The 17,698-nt window shown below is 43.2% G+C and overlaps 1 protein-coding gene and 1 long non-coding RNA gene across 3 annotated transcripts; both read right to left on the reverse strand.

The window, feature by feature from the left end:
* Nucleotides 1–287: 287 nt before the first annotated feature.
* Nucleotides 288–16,621, reverse strand: LOC126988946 (uncharacterized). Its single transcript, XR_007742687.1, has 3 exons — nucleotides 16,545–16,621; nucleotides 10,925–11,179; nucleotides 288–505 (listed from the first exon to the last, which is right to left on the reverse strand). It is a non-coding gene; the product is annotated as an uncharacterized LOC126988946 (long non-coding RNA).
* LOC126988769 (dehydrodolichyl diphosphate synthase complex subunit DHDDS-like) lies at nucleotides 1,381–7,703 on the reverse strand. 2 transcript variants are annotated; one of them, XM_050847179.1, is made up of 2 exons: nucleotides 7,434–7,703; nucleotides 1,381–2,604 (listed from the first exon to the last, which is right to left on the reverse strand). In XM_050847179.1, exon 2 carries the CDS (start codon nucleotides 2,592–2,594, stop codon nucleotides 1,581–1,583), a length of 1,014 nt encoding a protein of 337 aa, XP_050703136.1. In that variant the 5' UTR covers nucleotides 2,595–2,604; nucleotides 7,434–7,703; the 3' UTR covers nucleotides 1,381–1,580. The 2 variants fall into 2 exon arrangements, with proteins under 2 accessions (XP_050703136.1, XP_050703130.1); XM_050847173.1 differs by having other exon boundaries at nucleotides 7,445–7,702.
* Nucleotides 16,622–17,698: the final 1,077 nt, after the last annotated feature.

A 17,698-nucleotide genomic window follows, 5' to 3' on the forward strand; every position in this document is an offset into this window, starting at 1 on the left:
ACTGTCCAAACCCCTTATGCAAGAGTTAACCAGCATCTTCACTCTTTCATCCCTATACTGTCCAAACCCCTTATGCAAGAGTTATCCAGCATCTTCACTCTTTCATCCCTATACTGTCCAAACCCCTTATGCAAGAGTTAACCAGCATCTTCACTCTTTCATCCCTATACTGTCCAAACCCCTTATGCAAGAGTTAACCAGCATCTTCACTCTTTCATCCCTATACTGTCCAAACCCCTTATGCAAGAGTTAACCAGCATTTTCACTCTTTCATCCCTATACTGTCCAAACCCCTTATGCAAGAGTTAACCAGCATCTTCACTCTTTCATCCCTATACTGTCCAAATCCCTTATGCAAGAGTTAACCAGCATCTTCACTCTTTCATCCCTATACTGTCCAAACCCCTTATGCAAGAGTTAACCAGCATCTTCACTCTTTCATCCCTATACTGTCCAAACCCCTTATGCAAGAGTTAACCAGCATCTTCACTCTTTCATCCCTTTACTGTCCAAATCCCTTATGCAAGAGTTATCCAGCATCTTCACTCTTTCATCCCTATACTGTCCAAACCCCTTATGCAAGAGTTAACCAGCATCTTCACTCTTTCATCCCTATACTGTCCAAACCCCTTATGCAAGAGTTAACCAGCATCTTCACTCTTTCATCCCTTTACTGTCCAAACCCCTCATGCAAGAGTTATCCAGCATCTTCACTCTTTCATCCCTATACTGTCCAAACCCCTCATGCAAGAGTTAACCAGCATCTTCACTCTTTCATCCCTATACTGTCCAAACCCCTTATGCAAGAGTTAACCAGCATCTTCACTCTTTCACCCCTATACTGTCCAAACCCCTTACACAAGAGTTATCCAGCATCTTCACTCTTTCATCCCTATGCTGTCCAAACCCCTTATGCAAGAGTTATCCAGCATCTTCACTCTTTCATCCCTCATGCTGGTAAACTCTGGAGCAATCTCCCTTCATCTGTATTTCCTCCTGCCTATGACTTGAACTCTTGCAAGAGGAGGGTATCAGGACGCCTCTCCTCCCGAAATTGACCTCTCTTTCGGCCACTCCTCAAACTCTTTATAGAAGCAGTGAGTAGCAGGCTTTTTTTATGCCGTTGAACTGACTTCTCTGCTGTAAAAAAAATAATAATAATAATAAATAAATAAATAAATAAAACTTATTGAATTTAGAGCAAAGTTTGATTGACTGAGAATCACAGATGGAACCCCACAAGCAAAGCTCATTTCCTGTATATCAAAACTAGGTAAAATAACACACACACACACACACACACACACACACACACACACACACACACACACACAGCACAAAAGCATATGGATTATAAAAGTATATCAATACATCCGTACAAACAATTGGTGCTTTATTTACAGAGTAACACATCAAACAAAATACCCTACAAGAGATGGTTGAGATGCTGTGAAGAAAATATTGGTGATGTCTGAGTTTGTCTTTAAATAACATAATTTTAAATAACATAATGTCTGAGTTTGTTTACTTTAAATAACATAATTTTGTGATGGTGACAAAAGAGACTTGAGATTATGCTGTCAAATTAACTGCATTTCCCTCTCCTTCCCTTCTTGTTCCCCCAGTGGAAGGGAGACTAATTTATATAGATGAGTCAGAAGCTTCTGCTCCCGGTGATCTAAAAATGCCTGCAGGCGGGCAGCGCGGGCAGCGCCTTGGGCAACCAGGTGTTCCTGAGTCACCTTGTCACCGTGCTGGTGTCGACACTGCTCCATGTCCCGTTCTTCAAGGGTGCGGCACCGCTGGGCCAGAGCTTCCCGTTTTGCGGCAGCCAAGGTGTGGTACTGACGCTGGTAAAAGAAAACAGCTCCAAATAGATGCCAGATGGAAAAATCCGGCCACAGCACATGGGTGAAGAACAGACACGAATAAGCGCTCTGCCACAGGAGGAAGTCTGAGAGACGATGCTCCCCAGAGGTTCGAACCAATAGGTCAGGTTCCCGGTTACCTTTCCCATACAGGCAAGCTTCTAATGCCTCTTCGGTAACATCAGAAGGCTGCAGCGAGCCCTCAGCCACACCTTGGGCCAGTTCATGGACAGCCGAGGTGATCTCCTCTCGTGCAGTGTAGGCCATGGCCAGGTTAATGAAGAAGTGGTTGTTGTGGCGAGTGGCCAGAATGGCGCGTGCTGCCATCTGCTGGATGTGGCTTGGAAGCAGGGAGATGTCCCCTAACACATTGATGCACACCCCATGTTCAGCTAGCTTGTCCTGCTCCTCCAGCAACTTAGAAAATTTCTCTGCTGCCAATTCCATTAAGCCATTCACCTCACTCTTGGACCTTTTGAAGTTTTCTATACTGAAGGCGTAGGCTGTGACGTGTGTGACACCCAAGTCTCGACACCAGGAAAGCACCTCGGTCAGCTTGTGGAAGCCCTGTGTATGACCGGCCAAAGTCTCGCGCTGCTCTCGCCGCGCATACCGTCTGTTCCCGTCCATGATTATAGCGAGGTGGGTGGGAACAGGTCCAACTCGCAGGACCCGCAACGCCACCCACTCTGCCCATGTCCGTCTCTGTTCAACGACCCACGTCATCTTCCCTCATCTGTGTGAAAAAAAATAATAATAATTGATTGTCCAAGAAAGTTGTATACCATATATTCTTTTTAGGAGCAGCGAGTAGCGGGCTTTTTTTTTTATTAATGTTTACTTTTTTGTGCCCTTGAGCTGTCTCCTTTGCTGTAAAAAAAAAAAAAAAATATATATATAATGTGTAGATTCTATGTTGTATCTTGACTCATGGGCGATTTGGCCATTCTTAACCCGCTGACTGTGGATTTCCTACAAGAAGACCTCACCAAGCTACAGGAATGGATCAAAAAGTGGCTGCTACAATTCACTGAAGAAAAATGTAGTCCTGTATCTTGGGAGGGAATATCCAGCACACCAATACCACATGAGAAACACTCCACTATCCACCACAGAGGCAGAGAAAGACCTGGGAGTGTATGTTACCAGGCTACCAGTGAAGGGATATCCAGCACACCAATACCACATGGGAAACACTCCACTATCCACCACAGAAGCAGAGAAAGACCTGGGAGTATATGTTATCAGGCTACCAGTGAAGGGATATCCAGCACACCAATACCACATGAGAAACACTCCACTATCCACCACAGAGGCAGAGAAAGACCTGGGAGTATATGTTATCAGGCTACCAGTGAAGGGATATCCAGCACACCAATACCACATGGGAAACACTCCACTATCCACCACAGAGGCAGAGAAAGACCTGGGAGTATATGTTACCAGGCTACCAGTGAAGGGATATCCAGCACACCAATACCACATGAGAAACACTCCACTATCCACCACAGAGGCAGAGAAAGACCTGGGAGTGTATGTTATCAGGGTACCAGTGAAGGGATATCCAGCACACCAATACCACATGGGAAACACTCCACTATCCACCACAGAGGCAGAGAAAGACCTGGGAGTGTATGTTACCAGGCTACCAGTGAAGGGATATCCAGCACACCAATACCACATGGGAAACACTCCACTATCCACCACAGAGGCAGAGAAAGACCTGGGAGTATATGTTATCAGGGTACCAGTGAAGGTCAAATTCGTTCCAATCGCAGCGGACGGGTTAAGGAGAGGATGGTATACGCTTGCATGAGGTAGCGTAAAATATCATAAATAGCATTATTCATCAGTGATACATACCATAACTGTATTGTATGTAGACTTCTTATGAATTAAATAGTCATTAAAATCTCACTTTGCTGTTCGGTACTCACAAAAAAGTCTCTGCCATTTTGTTTTTCAACCTCCCTTCCCCTCTCTTTCCCCTCACCTCTCTCCCTTCCTTCTATCTCTTTCTCTATCCTTCCCTCGTTCCTCTCTCTCTCTCTCTTTCCTTCCCTCGTTCCTCTCTCTCTCTCTCTTCCCCTCTCCCTTAATACAAATACACGTGAAAATTCCTCATAATTCCCCAAATTCCTGGAAACTCTCTATTATTGCAGAAACTTTATGACCCTTAGCAACCGTACTTGGGAACGACATTTTTTTTTCTTCAAACCCAACCCGACATTTTTTTTTTCAAACCCAACCCGACATTTTTTTTTTCAAACCCAACCCGACATTTTTTTTTTTCAAACCCAACCCGACATTTTTTTTTTTTCAAACCCAACCCGACATTTTTTTTTTCAAACCCAACCCGACATTTTTTTTTTCAAACCCAACCCGACATTTTTTTTTTTCAAACCCAACCCTACATTTTTTTTTTTTCAAACCCAACCCTACATTTTTTTTTCAAACCCAACCCGACATTTTTTTTTTAAAAACCAACCCCGCATTTTTTTTTTTTGAAACCCAACCCGACATTTTTTTTTTTCAAACCCAACCCGACATTTTTTTTTTTCAAACCCAACCCGACATTTTTTTTTTTCAAACCCAACCCGACATTTTTTTTTTTCAAACCCAACCCGACATTTTTTTTTTTCAAACCCAACCCGACATTTTTTTTTTTCAAACCCAACCCGACATTTTTTTTTTTTCAAACCCAACCGGAGTTTTTTTTTCCGTTTTTTTTCATATCTAATTTTAAAAGTAAATCAGTTAAAATAAGCAACTACAAAGTAGCTTAAAGTGCACCAAAAGGTCAAGGTCATTTCCTGTACACTACAAATCAACACAGACCAACTTGAAATAACTGGTCTTGAATACGGGAGGGATCGAGGGGGAGCAGATACCCCCCTGTTAGCTATGATTAAGTAGGGATAGTTTAGATTACAATAATAAGTGGGTTGAGGGGGGCAACCTCCCTGTTAGATCTGCTGGGGATTGTGGAGGAAAGGGTAGCCTTCTAATCTTGAGACACTGACTGTTTTTGGGGGTAAAATATGATGATTTTAATTGTGGAGATTTTAAATTTTTTTTTTTACAACAAAGGAGACAGCTCAAGGGCACAAAAAAAGTAAACAATAATAAAAAAAGCCCGCTACTCGCTGCTCACTAAAAGAATCTAAAGAGGTGGCTGAAAGAGAGGTCAATTTCGGGAGGAGAGGTGTCCTGATACCCTCCTCTTGAAAGAGTTCAAGTCGTAGGCAGGAGGAAATACAGATGAGGGAAGATTGCTCCAGAGTTTACCAGCGTGAGGGATGAAAGAGTGAAGATCCTGGTTAACTCTTGCGTAAGGGGTTTGGACAGTATAGGGATGAAAGAGTGAAGATGCTGGTTAACTCTTGCATAAGGGGTTTGGACAGTATACGGATGAAAGAGTGAAGATGCTGGTTAACTCTTGCATAAGGGGTTTGGACAGTATAGGGATGAAAGAGTGAAGATGCTGGTTAACTCTTGCATAAGGGGTTTGGACAGTATAGGGATGAAAGAGTGAAGATGCTGGTTAACTCTTGCATAAGGGGTTTGGACAGTATAGGGATGAAAGAGTGAAGATGCTGGTTAACTCTTGCATAAGGGGTTTGGACAGTATAGGGATGAAAGAGTGAAGATGCTGGTTAACTCTTGCATAAGGGGTTTGGACAGTATAGGGATGAAAGAGTGAAGATGCTGGTTAACTCTTGCATAAGGGGTTTGGACAGTATAGGGATGAAAGAGTGAAGATGCTGGTTAACTCTTGCATAAGGGGTTTGGACAGTAGGATGAAAGAGTGAAGATGCTTAACTCTTGCATAAGGGTTTGGACAGTATAGGGATGAAAGAGTGAAGATGCTGGTTAACTCTTGCATAAGGGGTTTGGACAGTATAGGGATGAAAGAGTGAAGATGCTGGTTAACTCTTGCATAAGGGGTTTGGACAGTATAGGGATGAAAGAGTGAAGATGTTGGTTAACTCTTGCATAAGGGGTTTGGACAGTATAGGGATGAAAGAGTGAAGATGCTGGTTAACTCTTGCATAAGGGGTTTGGACAGTATAGAGATGAAAGAGTGAAGATGCTGGTTAACTCTTGCATAAGGGGTTTGGACAGTATAGGGATGAAAGAGTGAAGATGCTGGTTAACTCTTGCATAAGGGGTTTGGACAGTATAGGGATGAAAGAGTGATGATGCTGGTTAACTCTTGCATAAGGGGTTTGGACAGTATAGGGATGAAAGAGTGAAGATGCTGGTTAACTCTTGCATAAGGGGTTTGGACAGTATAGGGATGAGCATGAGTAGAAAGATAGTTTTTCAATGCTTGATGTACACCCGCTCCCATCCTGCTCTTACCCACTAATATCACTGGCCAGCGTAGTGGACCCACCGTTGATGCCACAACATATATCCGCCAGCTCATACTGCGTGCCTAATGAATTTAAACTAATGGTAAGTTTTTACAAGTCCGCCACTCCAGTCCCCCTACCCCCCAACACAAGCCAGCATCTTCACTCTTTCATCCCTATACTGTCCAAACCCCTTATGCAAGAGTCAACCAGCATCTTCACTCTTTCATCCCTATACTGTCCAAACCCCTTATGCAAGAGTTAACCAGCATCTTCACTCTTTCATCCCTATACTGTCCAAACCCCTTATGCAAGAGTCAACCAGCATCTTCACTCTTTCATCCCTATACTGTCCAAACCCCTTATGCAAGAGTTAACCAGCATCTTCACTCTTTCATCCCTATACTGTCCAAACCCCTTATGCAAGAGTTAACCAGCATCTTCACTCTTTCATCCCTCACGCTGGTAAACTCTGGAACAATCTTCCTTCATCTGTATTTCCTCCTGCCTATGACTTGAACTCTTTCAAGAGGAGGGTATTAGGACACCTCTCCTCCCGAAATTGACCTCTCTTTCGGACACTCCGCTAACTCTTTATAGGAGCAGTGAGTAGCGGGCTTTTTTTATGCCGTTGAACTGACTTCTCTGCTGTAAAAAAATAATAATAATAATAACAATAATAAATAAATAAATAAATGTGGGGAACTGGGGGTATTAGGGGGGACAGGACAGGCAAAATCACTGAAAAATGGGCTTCTACAATATACCCAGAAAAATCCCTAGGTTAAGGAAAATTCCCTAGTCTCGAAAGTAGGGAAAGCCACAGCTGAAAAATGGGCTTCCAAAATTCCCCCAGAAAAATCCCTAAATTAAGGAAAATTCCCTAGTCTCGAAAGTAAGGAAAGCCACAGCTGAAAAATGGGCTTCCAGAATATCCCCAGAAAAATCCCTAAATTAAGGAAAATTCCCAAATCTCGAAAGTAAGAAAAGCCACAGCTGAAAAATGGGCTTCCAGAATATCCCCAGAAAAATCCCTAAATTAAGGAAAATTCCCAAATCTCAAAAGCAAGGAAAGCCACTGGTTCAAGGCTAACACGGAGACGAGCACCGAGGCCACGCGCAGCTACAGCGTGTGCCCGTAAGTTTACCTGTCTCCTTCTTCTTCTTGGGTCTTTTTAATGGGGCTAGTTAGGCTATGGGACCACACCTGTGTCTCACCTGTCCATGATCTTCAGGTAAACATTGCACCGTTGAAAGGAAGGTCAGCCGTCCGTCATCAGTGCTTCAAGGGGCTGAGGGGCCACATCCTCTAGAGCCACATCCTCCAGAGCCACAGTGGTGCAGGGTGGTCAGGGCTGGTTGTTGTAAGGGCGTGCCTGGGGCGTGGGGGGCGTGGTCCTGCCAGACTGCTGTGCCGGCCGCTAGTATTGACAGTACACGTCAGCTGACTTTCCGCGCTCTTGCTCTTGCTCTTGCTGTACAGACCCGTTGGAGAGTCAGGCCTTCGTATCGGCACACCCTGATTGATTGATTGATAGTTTATTGTTGCAGGTAAACAACAAGGGAGAAGGGAGGAACATGCCATCCCAACCCCCAGGCAGGACAGAGTGTGATTATACAACTATTAATACATGTGTGGGTTGCAGCACCATGAAATTAAAAAGATACAATGGTAGGAAGAAATTGACTGATTGATTGATAGTTTATTGTTGCAGGTAAACAACAAGGGAGAAGGGAGGAACATGGCATCCCAACCCCCAGGCAGGACAGAGTGTGATTATACAACTAGTAATACATGTATGGGTAGCAGCACCAGGAAATTAAAAAGATACAATGGATTTTCGTATCAATCGACGGCAAAATGAAAGGGCTATATTTTTGTAATAAGCGACCGGGCTCAAAAAACAACTCGTAAGGGTAAAAAATTGAATAAATTCGCAAAAAACGACTCTGAAAAATACCTGTTTTTGGGTTCCCAACCTTGAAACCCGCTCATTTTTTGAGAATTTCAAAAACCTTATTTAACAAATGATTTAGCCCTGCCAATGTGCTTTCCAATATGGTGCATAACATTTCCCTACTCCCAGTAGTTTCGTCGCTAGAGCTCGAAACGCAAACCCTGTCGAGAGCGATTTTGACGAACTCCAGACACTTTGCTGTTTTCGTCTAGTGTGTCCTTGCTATTGCCTCTAGAAGGCTGTAATTTGGCATGCAGCCCCTCGTGGCAATGTAGTTTGACCAACTCGAAGGATTTTTTGATAGCTCGATTCCAAGTTCGTCGTCGAGCCGTCAGAAAGTAGCCTGTTTTTCGGCCCTTTTGCCGCGATTTAGACACGTCCTAGTTTTGTGCTTATTGATTGATTGATAGTTTATTGTTGCAGGTAAACAACAAGGGAGAAGGGAGGAACATGCCATCCCAACCCCCAGGCAGGACAGAGTGTGATTATACAACTATTAATACATGTGTGGGTAGAACTTCTCCCTTGTTGTTTACCTGCAACAATAAACTATCAATCAATCAATCATACTTGGTATCAAAAGAAACTAAAATGTATTATTCACAAATGGGAAGAAATATGGTTGAATACTAAATAGAATAAGAAATAACATGTATAATAAGGGGCTTAATATAGGTTGATTTATATAGTGAAATGATTATATAAAAATAGTAACTTTTTGTATGGATATCTCAAAATTATTTTATTACAAGATAGTTAACATGTTGAAGCGCTCATATATGAAGTTTTATGCAGATATATTAATTTTTGTGGCGCGAGGAAGGTTTTTCGTCTCGGCGCGTGAAATGAGTCAGATTCGGCGAATGTTCGTCGCGAATTTTGATCGAGCTCGAGCGAAAACTACTAAAGCTAGAAAGGCGTGCTTGGTGGCAAATGAAAGCTCTATTAACACAGATTAATAATAAGAAAAAATGGAAAGAACTACATAAATAAAAAAAAAGTTATAAGCACAAAACTAGGAAGTGTCCAAATCGCGGCAAAAGGGTCGAAAAACAGGCTATTTTGTGACGGCTCAACGACAAACATATGGAATCGAACATCCTTCAAGACTGCACCAAATATATTTTCACCGACGATGTAACGCGATAATGGAGGGAACTTCGCCTTTAGTGGTTGAGTGCAACAGGAATGACGGTATATAGGGTCTTAGTGCCTATGCAACTCTATGTAAATCTCTCTCTCTCTCTCTCTCTCTCTCTCTCTCTCTCTCTCTCTCTCTCTCTCTCTCTCTCTCTCTCTCTCTGTGTATTTTCCACCGACAGCATAGAGAGAGAGAGAGAGAGAGAGAGAGAGAGAGAGAGAGAGAGAGAGACACACAAACACACACACACACACACACACACACACACACACACACACACACACACACACACACACACACACACAGGAAATTACAAAAGATAAAAACAACAACCACGAAGCACAGGTGGAACAAGAAAGACCAAGACTTTTAATTTAGTGCCGCCCAAGGCCTTAACGGCGACTTGGTTGTTAGTCAGGGATGAATCAGGAAAAGGGTTGTGGCGAGGTAATTGGAAACAGCTGTAGATATGGTTCCGTCAGAGACAAAGTGCGCGTTGTGAGTCAGCGATGAAGCAGTTACGGTGTGTATCTTGACAGACTTAACAATTGCTTTCGTAGGAGTTGTGAGCATTTCCAGGAGTAGTTTTATGGCATGGGGTCGTATTTTGAGACATTCCGCCGCCCAAGATCACATATTTGACAAGGCTTTCGTAGGAGTTGTGAGCATTTCCAGGAGTAGTTTTATGACCCTGGTGGTAGTTTGACTCTTCATCTGTGCCGTGAACCTAAAGAAACACTCATTAGAACCCGACTGACCCCCTCTTTGACCTTTAGAAGTAGCTGATGTGAGAAGCGAAAGGGGTCGAATTACAAGATATTTCGCTACCCAAGTTCACATAATTGTCTTATAATATACCAACCTATATCGCCTACCGTGACGATTAAGAGTTAACCAGCATCTTCACTCTTTCATCCCTATACTGTCCAAACCCCTTATGCAAGAGTTAACCAGCATCTTCACTCTTTCATCCCTATACTGTCCAAACCCCTTATGCAAGAGTTAACCAGCATCTTCACTCTTTCATCCCTATACTGTCCAAACCCCTTATGCAAGAGTTAACCAGCATCTTCACTCTTTCATCCCTATACTGTCCAAACCCTTATGCAAGAGTTAACCAGCATCTTCACTCTTTCATCCCTATACTGTCCAAACCCCTTATGCAAGAGTTAACCAGCATCTTCACTCTTTCATCCCTATACTTCAAAAAACCCTTATGCAAGAGTTAACCAGCATCTTAACTCTTTCATCCCTGTACTGTCCAAACCCTTACGCAAGAGTTAACCAGCATCTTCACTCTTTCATCCCTAAAAATACTGTCCAAACCCTTACGCAAGAGTTAACCAGCATCTTCACTCTTTCATCCCTAAAAATGCTGTCCAAACCCCTTACGCAAGAGTTAACCAGCATCTTCACTCTTTCATCCCTATACTGTCCAAACCCCTTATGCAAGAGTTAACCAGCATCTTCACTCTTTCATCCCTATACTGTCCAAACCCCTTATGCAAGAGTTAACCAGCATCTTCACTCTTTCATCCCTATACTGTCCAAACCCCTTATGCAAGAGTTAACCAGCATCTTCACTCTTTCATCCCTAACCTGTCCAAACCCCTTATGCAAGAGTTAACCAGCATCTTCACTCTTTCATCCCTATACTGTCCAAACCCCTTATGCAAGAGTTAACCAGCATCTTCACTCTTTCATCCCTATACTGTCCAAACCCCTTATGCAAGAGTTAACCAGCATCTTCACTCTTTCATCCCTCACGCTGGTAAACTCTGGAACAATCTTCCTTCATCTGTATTTCCTCCTGCCTACGACTTGAACTCTTTCAAGAGGAGGGTATCAGGACACCTCTCCCCCCGAAATTGACCTCTCTTTCGGCCACTCCTCTAACTCTTTATAGGAGCAGTGAGTAGCGGGCTTTTTTTTTTTAACATTTCTTATCTTTTTTTTCATGCCCTTGAAAAAAAAAAAAAAAAACTTGGACAGGTCATATAACTTATCCTGCTCATTATCAGTAACAGACAAACAACTCAAGTAAGAGCGTGACAACCCATGAAATGTTGAAGTTAGGGTTTAGGGAAGGAGCAGCTTGGAGGAAACTAACATCAGGTAGCGAGGGGTGGAAAATTATGTGAAATGCCTTTACCCTGTTGTGAATCTTGGCTGCTTCCGCTGTTGATGAAGTTGGAAAGTTTCGTTTAGTCGGCGCAACATCTGTGGTCATATGCCGGAGAGAGACAGGAGGGGAAGGAATTCTAGGAGAAGGGAACAGACCCCAGGAGACGGGAAACAACCCCCGATTAATACCTGGTACCCATTGACTGCCGGGTGGACAGGGGCATAGGGTATCGGAAAAGCCGCCCAATTTTTTCCACTCCGCCCGGGAATCGAACCTGGGCTCTCTCGGTTGTAAGTCGAGTGTGCTAACCACTGCACCACGAAGCCCCCCCCCCCCGCTGTTGATGATGCTGATGATGATGTTGTAAGGTCTGTACTTGCTATATTGATTGATCGATAGTTTGTTGTTGCAGGTAAACAACAAAGGGGTAGGCGGTGGCTGAGTGGTAGCGTGCTGGGCCCGCATTCACCACGTGATGGACGACGCGAGTTCGAATCCCCACGCTACCACCTGGGATTTTTCAGTCACCGCCGAGTGGCTTAAAACTACCCACATGCTGTCCTGAAGACCACCCATCAACCCGGACTCTAGAGGAAACCGTCCAAGTGAATCAAGAACGAGTTCCGGGGGGCAGCATGAGCCAAGAGAAGATGGCGACACTATAAACACTTGCCTGCGCCATATGACGGGCTGGGGCCGACTACCATCCAGGCCCCTCAAGCAAGCCTACCGGCGCTATAGACATAAATAAAAGGAGAAGGGAGGAACATGCCTGCCATCCCAACCCCCAGGCAGGGCAGAATGTGATTATACAACTATTAATACATGTGTTGCCCTATTGTTTACGAGTCACCATTTGTTCATTGAGTGCTTAATAAATCTTTGGAGTCAGAGAAGGGTAAGGAAATTCGTGATTCATGTAACCTCAATTTCTTATATTAAAGAATACACCCGAAAAAATAAAAGTCTGCTTGCTGCTCCTCAGAGTAAAGCAAAAAGCCAAATATAGGAATGATTAGAATGGAGTAGGAAATGATCAAGGAGAGTCGTGATTCAAATATGACCTCAATTTCATATATTAAAGATTGCAGACGAAAACAAAATCTCTGCTTGGTGCTCCTCAGAGTTAAGCAAAAAGACAAATATAGAAATGAAAGTTGGAAAGTTTCGTTTAGTCGGCGCAACATCTGTGGTCACATGCCGGAGAGAGACAGGAGGGGGAAGGAACAGACCCCAGGAGACGGGACACAACCCCCGATTAATACCTGGTACCCATTCTCTGCTGGGTGGACAGGGGCGTAGGGTATCGGAAAAGCCGCCCAATTATTTCCACTCCGCCTGGGAATCGAATACGGGCTCTCTCGGTTGTAAGTCGAGTGTGCTAACCACTGCACCACGAAGCCCCCAATACAGGAATGATAAGAATTTTATCCCAAAGGTGTTTTAATTCTTCCGGGTAGTGGGTCAGAAGCCAGCCAAGGATCTGTTAGCGAAATTAAAAGTTGAGTAACGGGACGCGTAAGCCACTCTTCTGGTGAGTCATGATAGGGTGAGGGAGTGGGTGGCGAGTCATGCAGTACGAGTGAATTAAGCGAGAGTGAGGGTGGCAGGAATCTAAGTCTATATATACCAAGTCAAGTCACTCTGCTTCAAAAATGCGACCGGTACGCGCAGGAGGCGGTTTTGGGGCGGAGCAGCGGGATGACGTCACTTGGAGCCAAAAAAAAAATACCCGCCAGTTCAGGGGTGACTAAAGTTGGGGCCGTATGTGCACTCTGGATGTACATTCTCGCCTTCTTTCACAGCGCGTTCAGGCAAGCCACTGACGGAAATATGTCTTTTTATTGTGCTATTGCGTGACTGTAATTCCAATGCCTACAAACGGCGGTGTGGGGTGTGAGGGAGGGCATGTTGATGTGATTGATTTATATTAGTCCGCCTTTCTTCGTTTTCTCTAAATCCCTGTTTCTACATTCTCTAGTTTGGCTCCAAGCAACGTCACGCATAAACCACGCCTCGGCCGTGTCTCCTCCCACAAACCTGCGTGTGACGTGACTTGGTGTATGTAGACTTAGCATGAACGAGCGAGTGTGAGGGTGGAATGAATCATGTACGAGTGAGTGTACGTGAGAGTGGCAGAAAGTATGAACGAGCGAGTGTACGTGAGAGTGGCAGAAAGTATGAACGAGCGAGTGTACGTGAGAGTGGCAGAAAGTATGAACGAGCGAGTGTACGTGAGAGTGGCAGAAAGTATGAACGAGCGAGTATACGAGTGGCAGGAATCAGGAACGTTCCTTTTGTTGTTGTTGTTATTGTTGATGATGTTGTTGTTGTTGTTCACGTTATTTAATAGTGCTTTAAATAATGATGTGAGCAGAGAGAGAGAGAGAGAGAGAGAGAAACACAGCTTTAAATAATGATGTGAGAAGAGAGATTTATATAGATAGAGAGAGAGAGAGAGAGAGAGAGAGAGAGAGAGAGAGAGAGAGAGAGAATGTGTCTGTTACAAGTAAGTTAGCAAAATATCAGACATTTATCTGAGTTACTGGAAGACGGGAAGTGAACACAAGTCTGTTAATTTAACCGTAATCAGGCAGGATGAACTGAAAGAACCAGTTACCAGCAGTGGAAGCCAGTAAAATCGGCCTTAGCGCGCGCTTGTGTGTGTGTGTGTGTGTGTGTGTGTGGTGAGGGGGCTCTGGGGCAAGGAGGTTGGCAGAGAAAGTTACAGAGTCAGTGAAGGGAAAGGGTTAGGACTTTCCACCAACCACGTATGTTTCATGTGACGATGTTTTTTGTTGCTGTGATTGTTCTTCCCGCCAGGTGAGTGAGTGATTGATTGGTGGTTTATTGTTGCGAGTAAACAGCAAAGGAGAAGGTTTAAAAGGTAAGATAAGGAAGGAAATATGATTTTTGAGGGAGAGAGAGAGAGAGAGAGAGAGAGAGAGAGAGAGAGAGAGAGAGAGAGAGAGAGAGAGAGAGAGAGAGAGAGAGAGAGAGAGAGATTTACATAGATTTACACACATTTACATAGAAATCAGAGAGACACACTAAGAAAATCCATCTAGCAAGCCTTCCCAGAGGAGCTCCCACATAGCCCGCGCTTCCGCTAGGGAGGAAATATTAACAACGACAACAACGAGAGAGAGAGAGAGAGAGGGGATTCGAAAAGCTTGATGATTTTATGACTTTAGCTACATGTAATGTCATTTACTATACAACAACAACAACAACAACAACAACAACTCCTACTACTACTACTACTACTACTACTACTACTACTACTACTACTACTACTACTACTACAATATTAAGTAGAGCATGGTTCATTAAATACAGTGTTGGTGTTTGGAAAGCCCCCAAGAGCTTGTGAGTTCGATGGGATGGTTCATTGGGTATGGAGTCTGGATTGCCACCTTGAGATAGCGGTTTTAATTCCACTTCCCGGGGGGGTTCGGGGAGAGTTAAAAGGGTCTATCACACTGGGCAAATTTTCCATGGATCTTCAGTCAAACCACGATTTCCGCTGGCGTGTTCCTCAATTGTTTCTTGTTATTGATGTTGATGATGGTGGGTAATACCGTCATCCTTCAGTGAAATCTACCGTAGCTTTGGAAGGTCGTGGACACGCCAGAAAACCATGGAAATATGAGAACCACGTCAGCGGAAATCGTGGTTTGACTGAAGATCCACGGAGAATTTGCCCAGTGTGATAGTCCCTAAATGTGTTCTTTTAGGTTCACGGTAGAAAAGGTCAAACTATACCACCAGTGTCATAAAACTACCCCTGGGATGAATTTTTAACTATATGCTATTACTCTTCTGCTATTTTAATTCCTACTTTACCTATTCACACACACACACACACACACACACACACACACACAGAGGTTTGGAACAGTCATAAGGAAATGGACTTACCAACACTAGAACAAAGAAGAGAAAGGGGAGACTTAATACAAATCTACAAATTATTCAGCAAAATGGAAGAAGTAGACAACGAGGAGTTACTACCACAAGAAGGAATTACCACCAGGAACACAAGAGACATAGTAAATCATTGAGAAAGGGAAGATGCTTGAGAGACAAAGAAATATAGCTTCCCGCAAAGAAATATAGAGGTTTGGAACAGACTGAGTGAGGATGTAGTATCGGCGAGGAGTGTGCAAAGCTTGAAGGGAAAGTTGGTTAAATGCGCAGATATGGAGACGGGACCACCGAGCGTAAACCCCAGGCCTTGAAAACTACAACTAGGTAAATGCAACTAAGCAAACACACACACACACACACACACACACACACACACACACAAAGCAGGAAAGGCTGGATAAATGTAGATATGGAGACGGGACTATTAGAGTTTAGCTCGGGCCTGGTAGACTACAAATAGTTAAATACAAATAGTTTTCTACCTCTTAAATTCCGCCGCCATGTTGCCTCTCTTTCTATCTTCTATCGATATTTTCACGCTGACTGCTCTTCTGAACTTGCTAACTGCATGCCTCCCCCCCTCCCGCGGCCTCGCCTCACACGACTTCCTGATCAAGCTCATCCCTGTACTGTCCAAACCCCTTATGCAAGAGTTAACCAGCATCTTCACTCTTTCATCCCTATACTGTCCAAACCCCTTATGCAAGAGTTAACCAGCATCTTCACTCTTTCATCCCTATACTGTCCAAACCCCTTATGCAAGAGTTAACCAGCATCTTCACTCTTTCATCCCTATACTGTCCAAACCCCTTATGCAAGAGTTAACCAGCATCTTCACTCTTTCATCCCTATACTGTCCAAACCCCTTATGCAAGAGTTAACCAGCATCTTCACTCTTTCATCCCTATACTGTCCAAATCCCTTATGCAAGAGTTAACCAGCATCTTCACTCTTTCATCCTTATACTGTCCAAATCCCTTATGCAAGAGTTAACCAGCATCTTCACTCTTTCATCCCTATACTGTCCAAACCCCTTATGCAAGAGTTAACCAGCATCTTCACTCTTTCATCCCTCACCCTGGTAAACTCTGGAGCGATCTTCCCTCATCTGTATTTCCTCCTGCCTACGACTTGAACTCTTTCAAGAGGAGGGTATCAGGACACCTCTCCTCCCGAAATTGACCTCTCTTTCGGCCCCTCTACTCTAGTCAGGAGAAGTAGGTAGCGGGCTTTTTTCTTTCATTATTGTTTTCTTTTTATTTTTACGCTCTTGTACTGTCTCCTCTGCTGTAAACAAACACACACACACACACACACACACACTCAGGCACACACACACGGGACAGTCTTTGTGCCTCATACTTTCACTAACAGAACCGTTGAACACAAAGGAACTCCCCTCGACGTCACAAGCAAGTGTAATCGGCCTGCGATGACTCGGCGGTTCTCCTTAAGGGTATGAGCTTGTATCAGGAACTCGGCACTGGCATTTTCTTACAATAACGAGAAAAAACAGTTAGACAAAGACATTTCGAAACGAGAATTTATATAAAGGAATGTACTTTTTAATTAAGGTGTTCAAACATAACTTCTCAAAGGTCTAGACTGATAATCTCTTGCGTTATTGTCATGTTTACTTCAGTTTGTAATTTTAAGTCATTTCAAAACGAGAATTTATATAAAGGAATGTACTTTTTATTTAAGGTGCTCAAACATAACTTCTCAAAGGTCTAGACTGATAATCTCTTGCGTTATTGTCATGTTTACTTCAGTTTGTAATTCTAAGTTCATTTCGAAACGAGAATTTATATAAAGGAATGTACTTTTTAATCAAGGTGCTCAAACATAACTTCTCAAGGGTCTAAACTGATAATCTCTTGCGTTTTAGTCATGTTTACTTCAAATTGTAATTCTGAGTCATTTCGAAACGAGAATTTATATAAAGGAATGTACTTTTTAATCAAGGTGCTCAAACATAACTTCTCAAGGGTCTAGACTGATAATCTCTTGCGTTATTGTCATGTTTACTTCAGTTTGTAATTTTAAGTCATTTCGAAACGAGAATTTATATAAAGAAATATACTTTTTAATTAAGGTGTTCAAACATAACTTCTCAAAGGTCTAAACTGATAATCTCTTGCGTTATTGTCATGTTTATTTCAGTTTGTAATTTTAAGTTATTTCAAAACAAGAATTTATATAAAGAAATATACTTTTTAATCAAGGTGCTCAAACATAACTTCTCAAAGGTCTAAACTGATAATCTCTTGCGTTATTGTCATGTTTACTTCAGTTTGTAATTCTAAGTCATTTCGAAA

This window comes from Eriocheir sinensis, chromosome 6 (assembly GCF_024679095.1).
Source record: "Eriocheir sinensis breed Jianghai 21 chromosome 6, ASM2467909v1, whole genome shotgun sequence".
NCBI lineage: Eukaryota > Metazoa > Arthropoda > Malacostraca > Decapoda > Varunidae > Eriocheir > Eriocheir sinensis.

What these genes read in the sequence shown, in the direction of transcription:
- LOC126988769 (XM_050847179.1), bottom strand. Translation starts at nt 2,594, where the DNA reads ATGACGTGGGTCGTTGAACAGAGACGGACATGGGCAGAGTGGGTGGCG.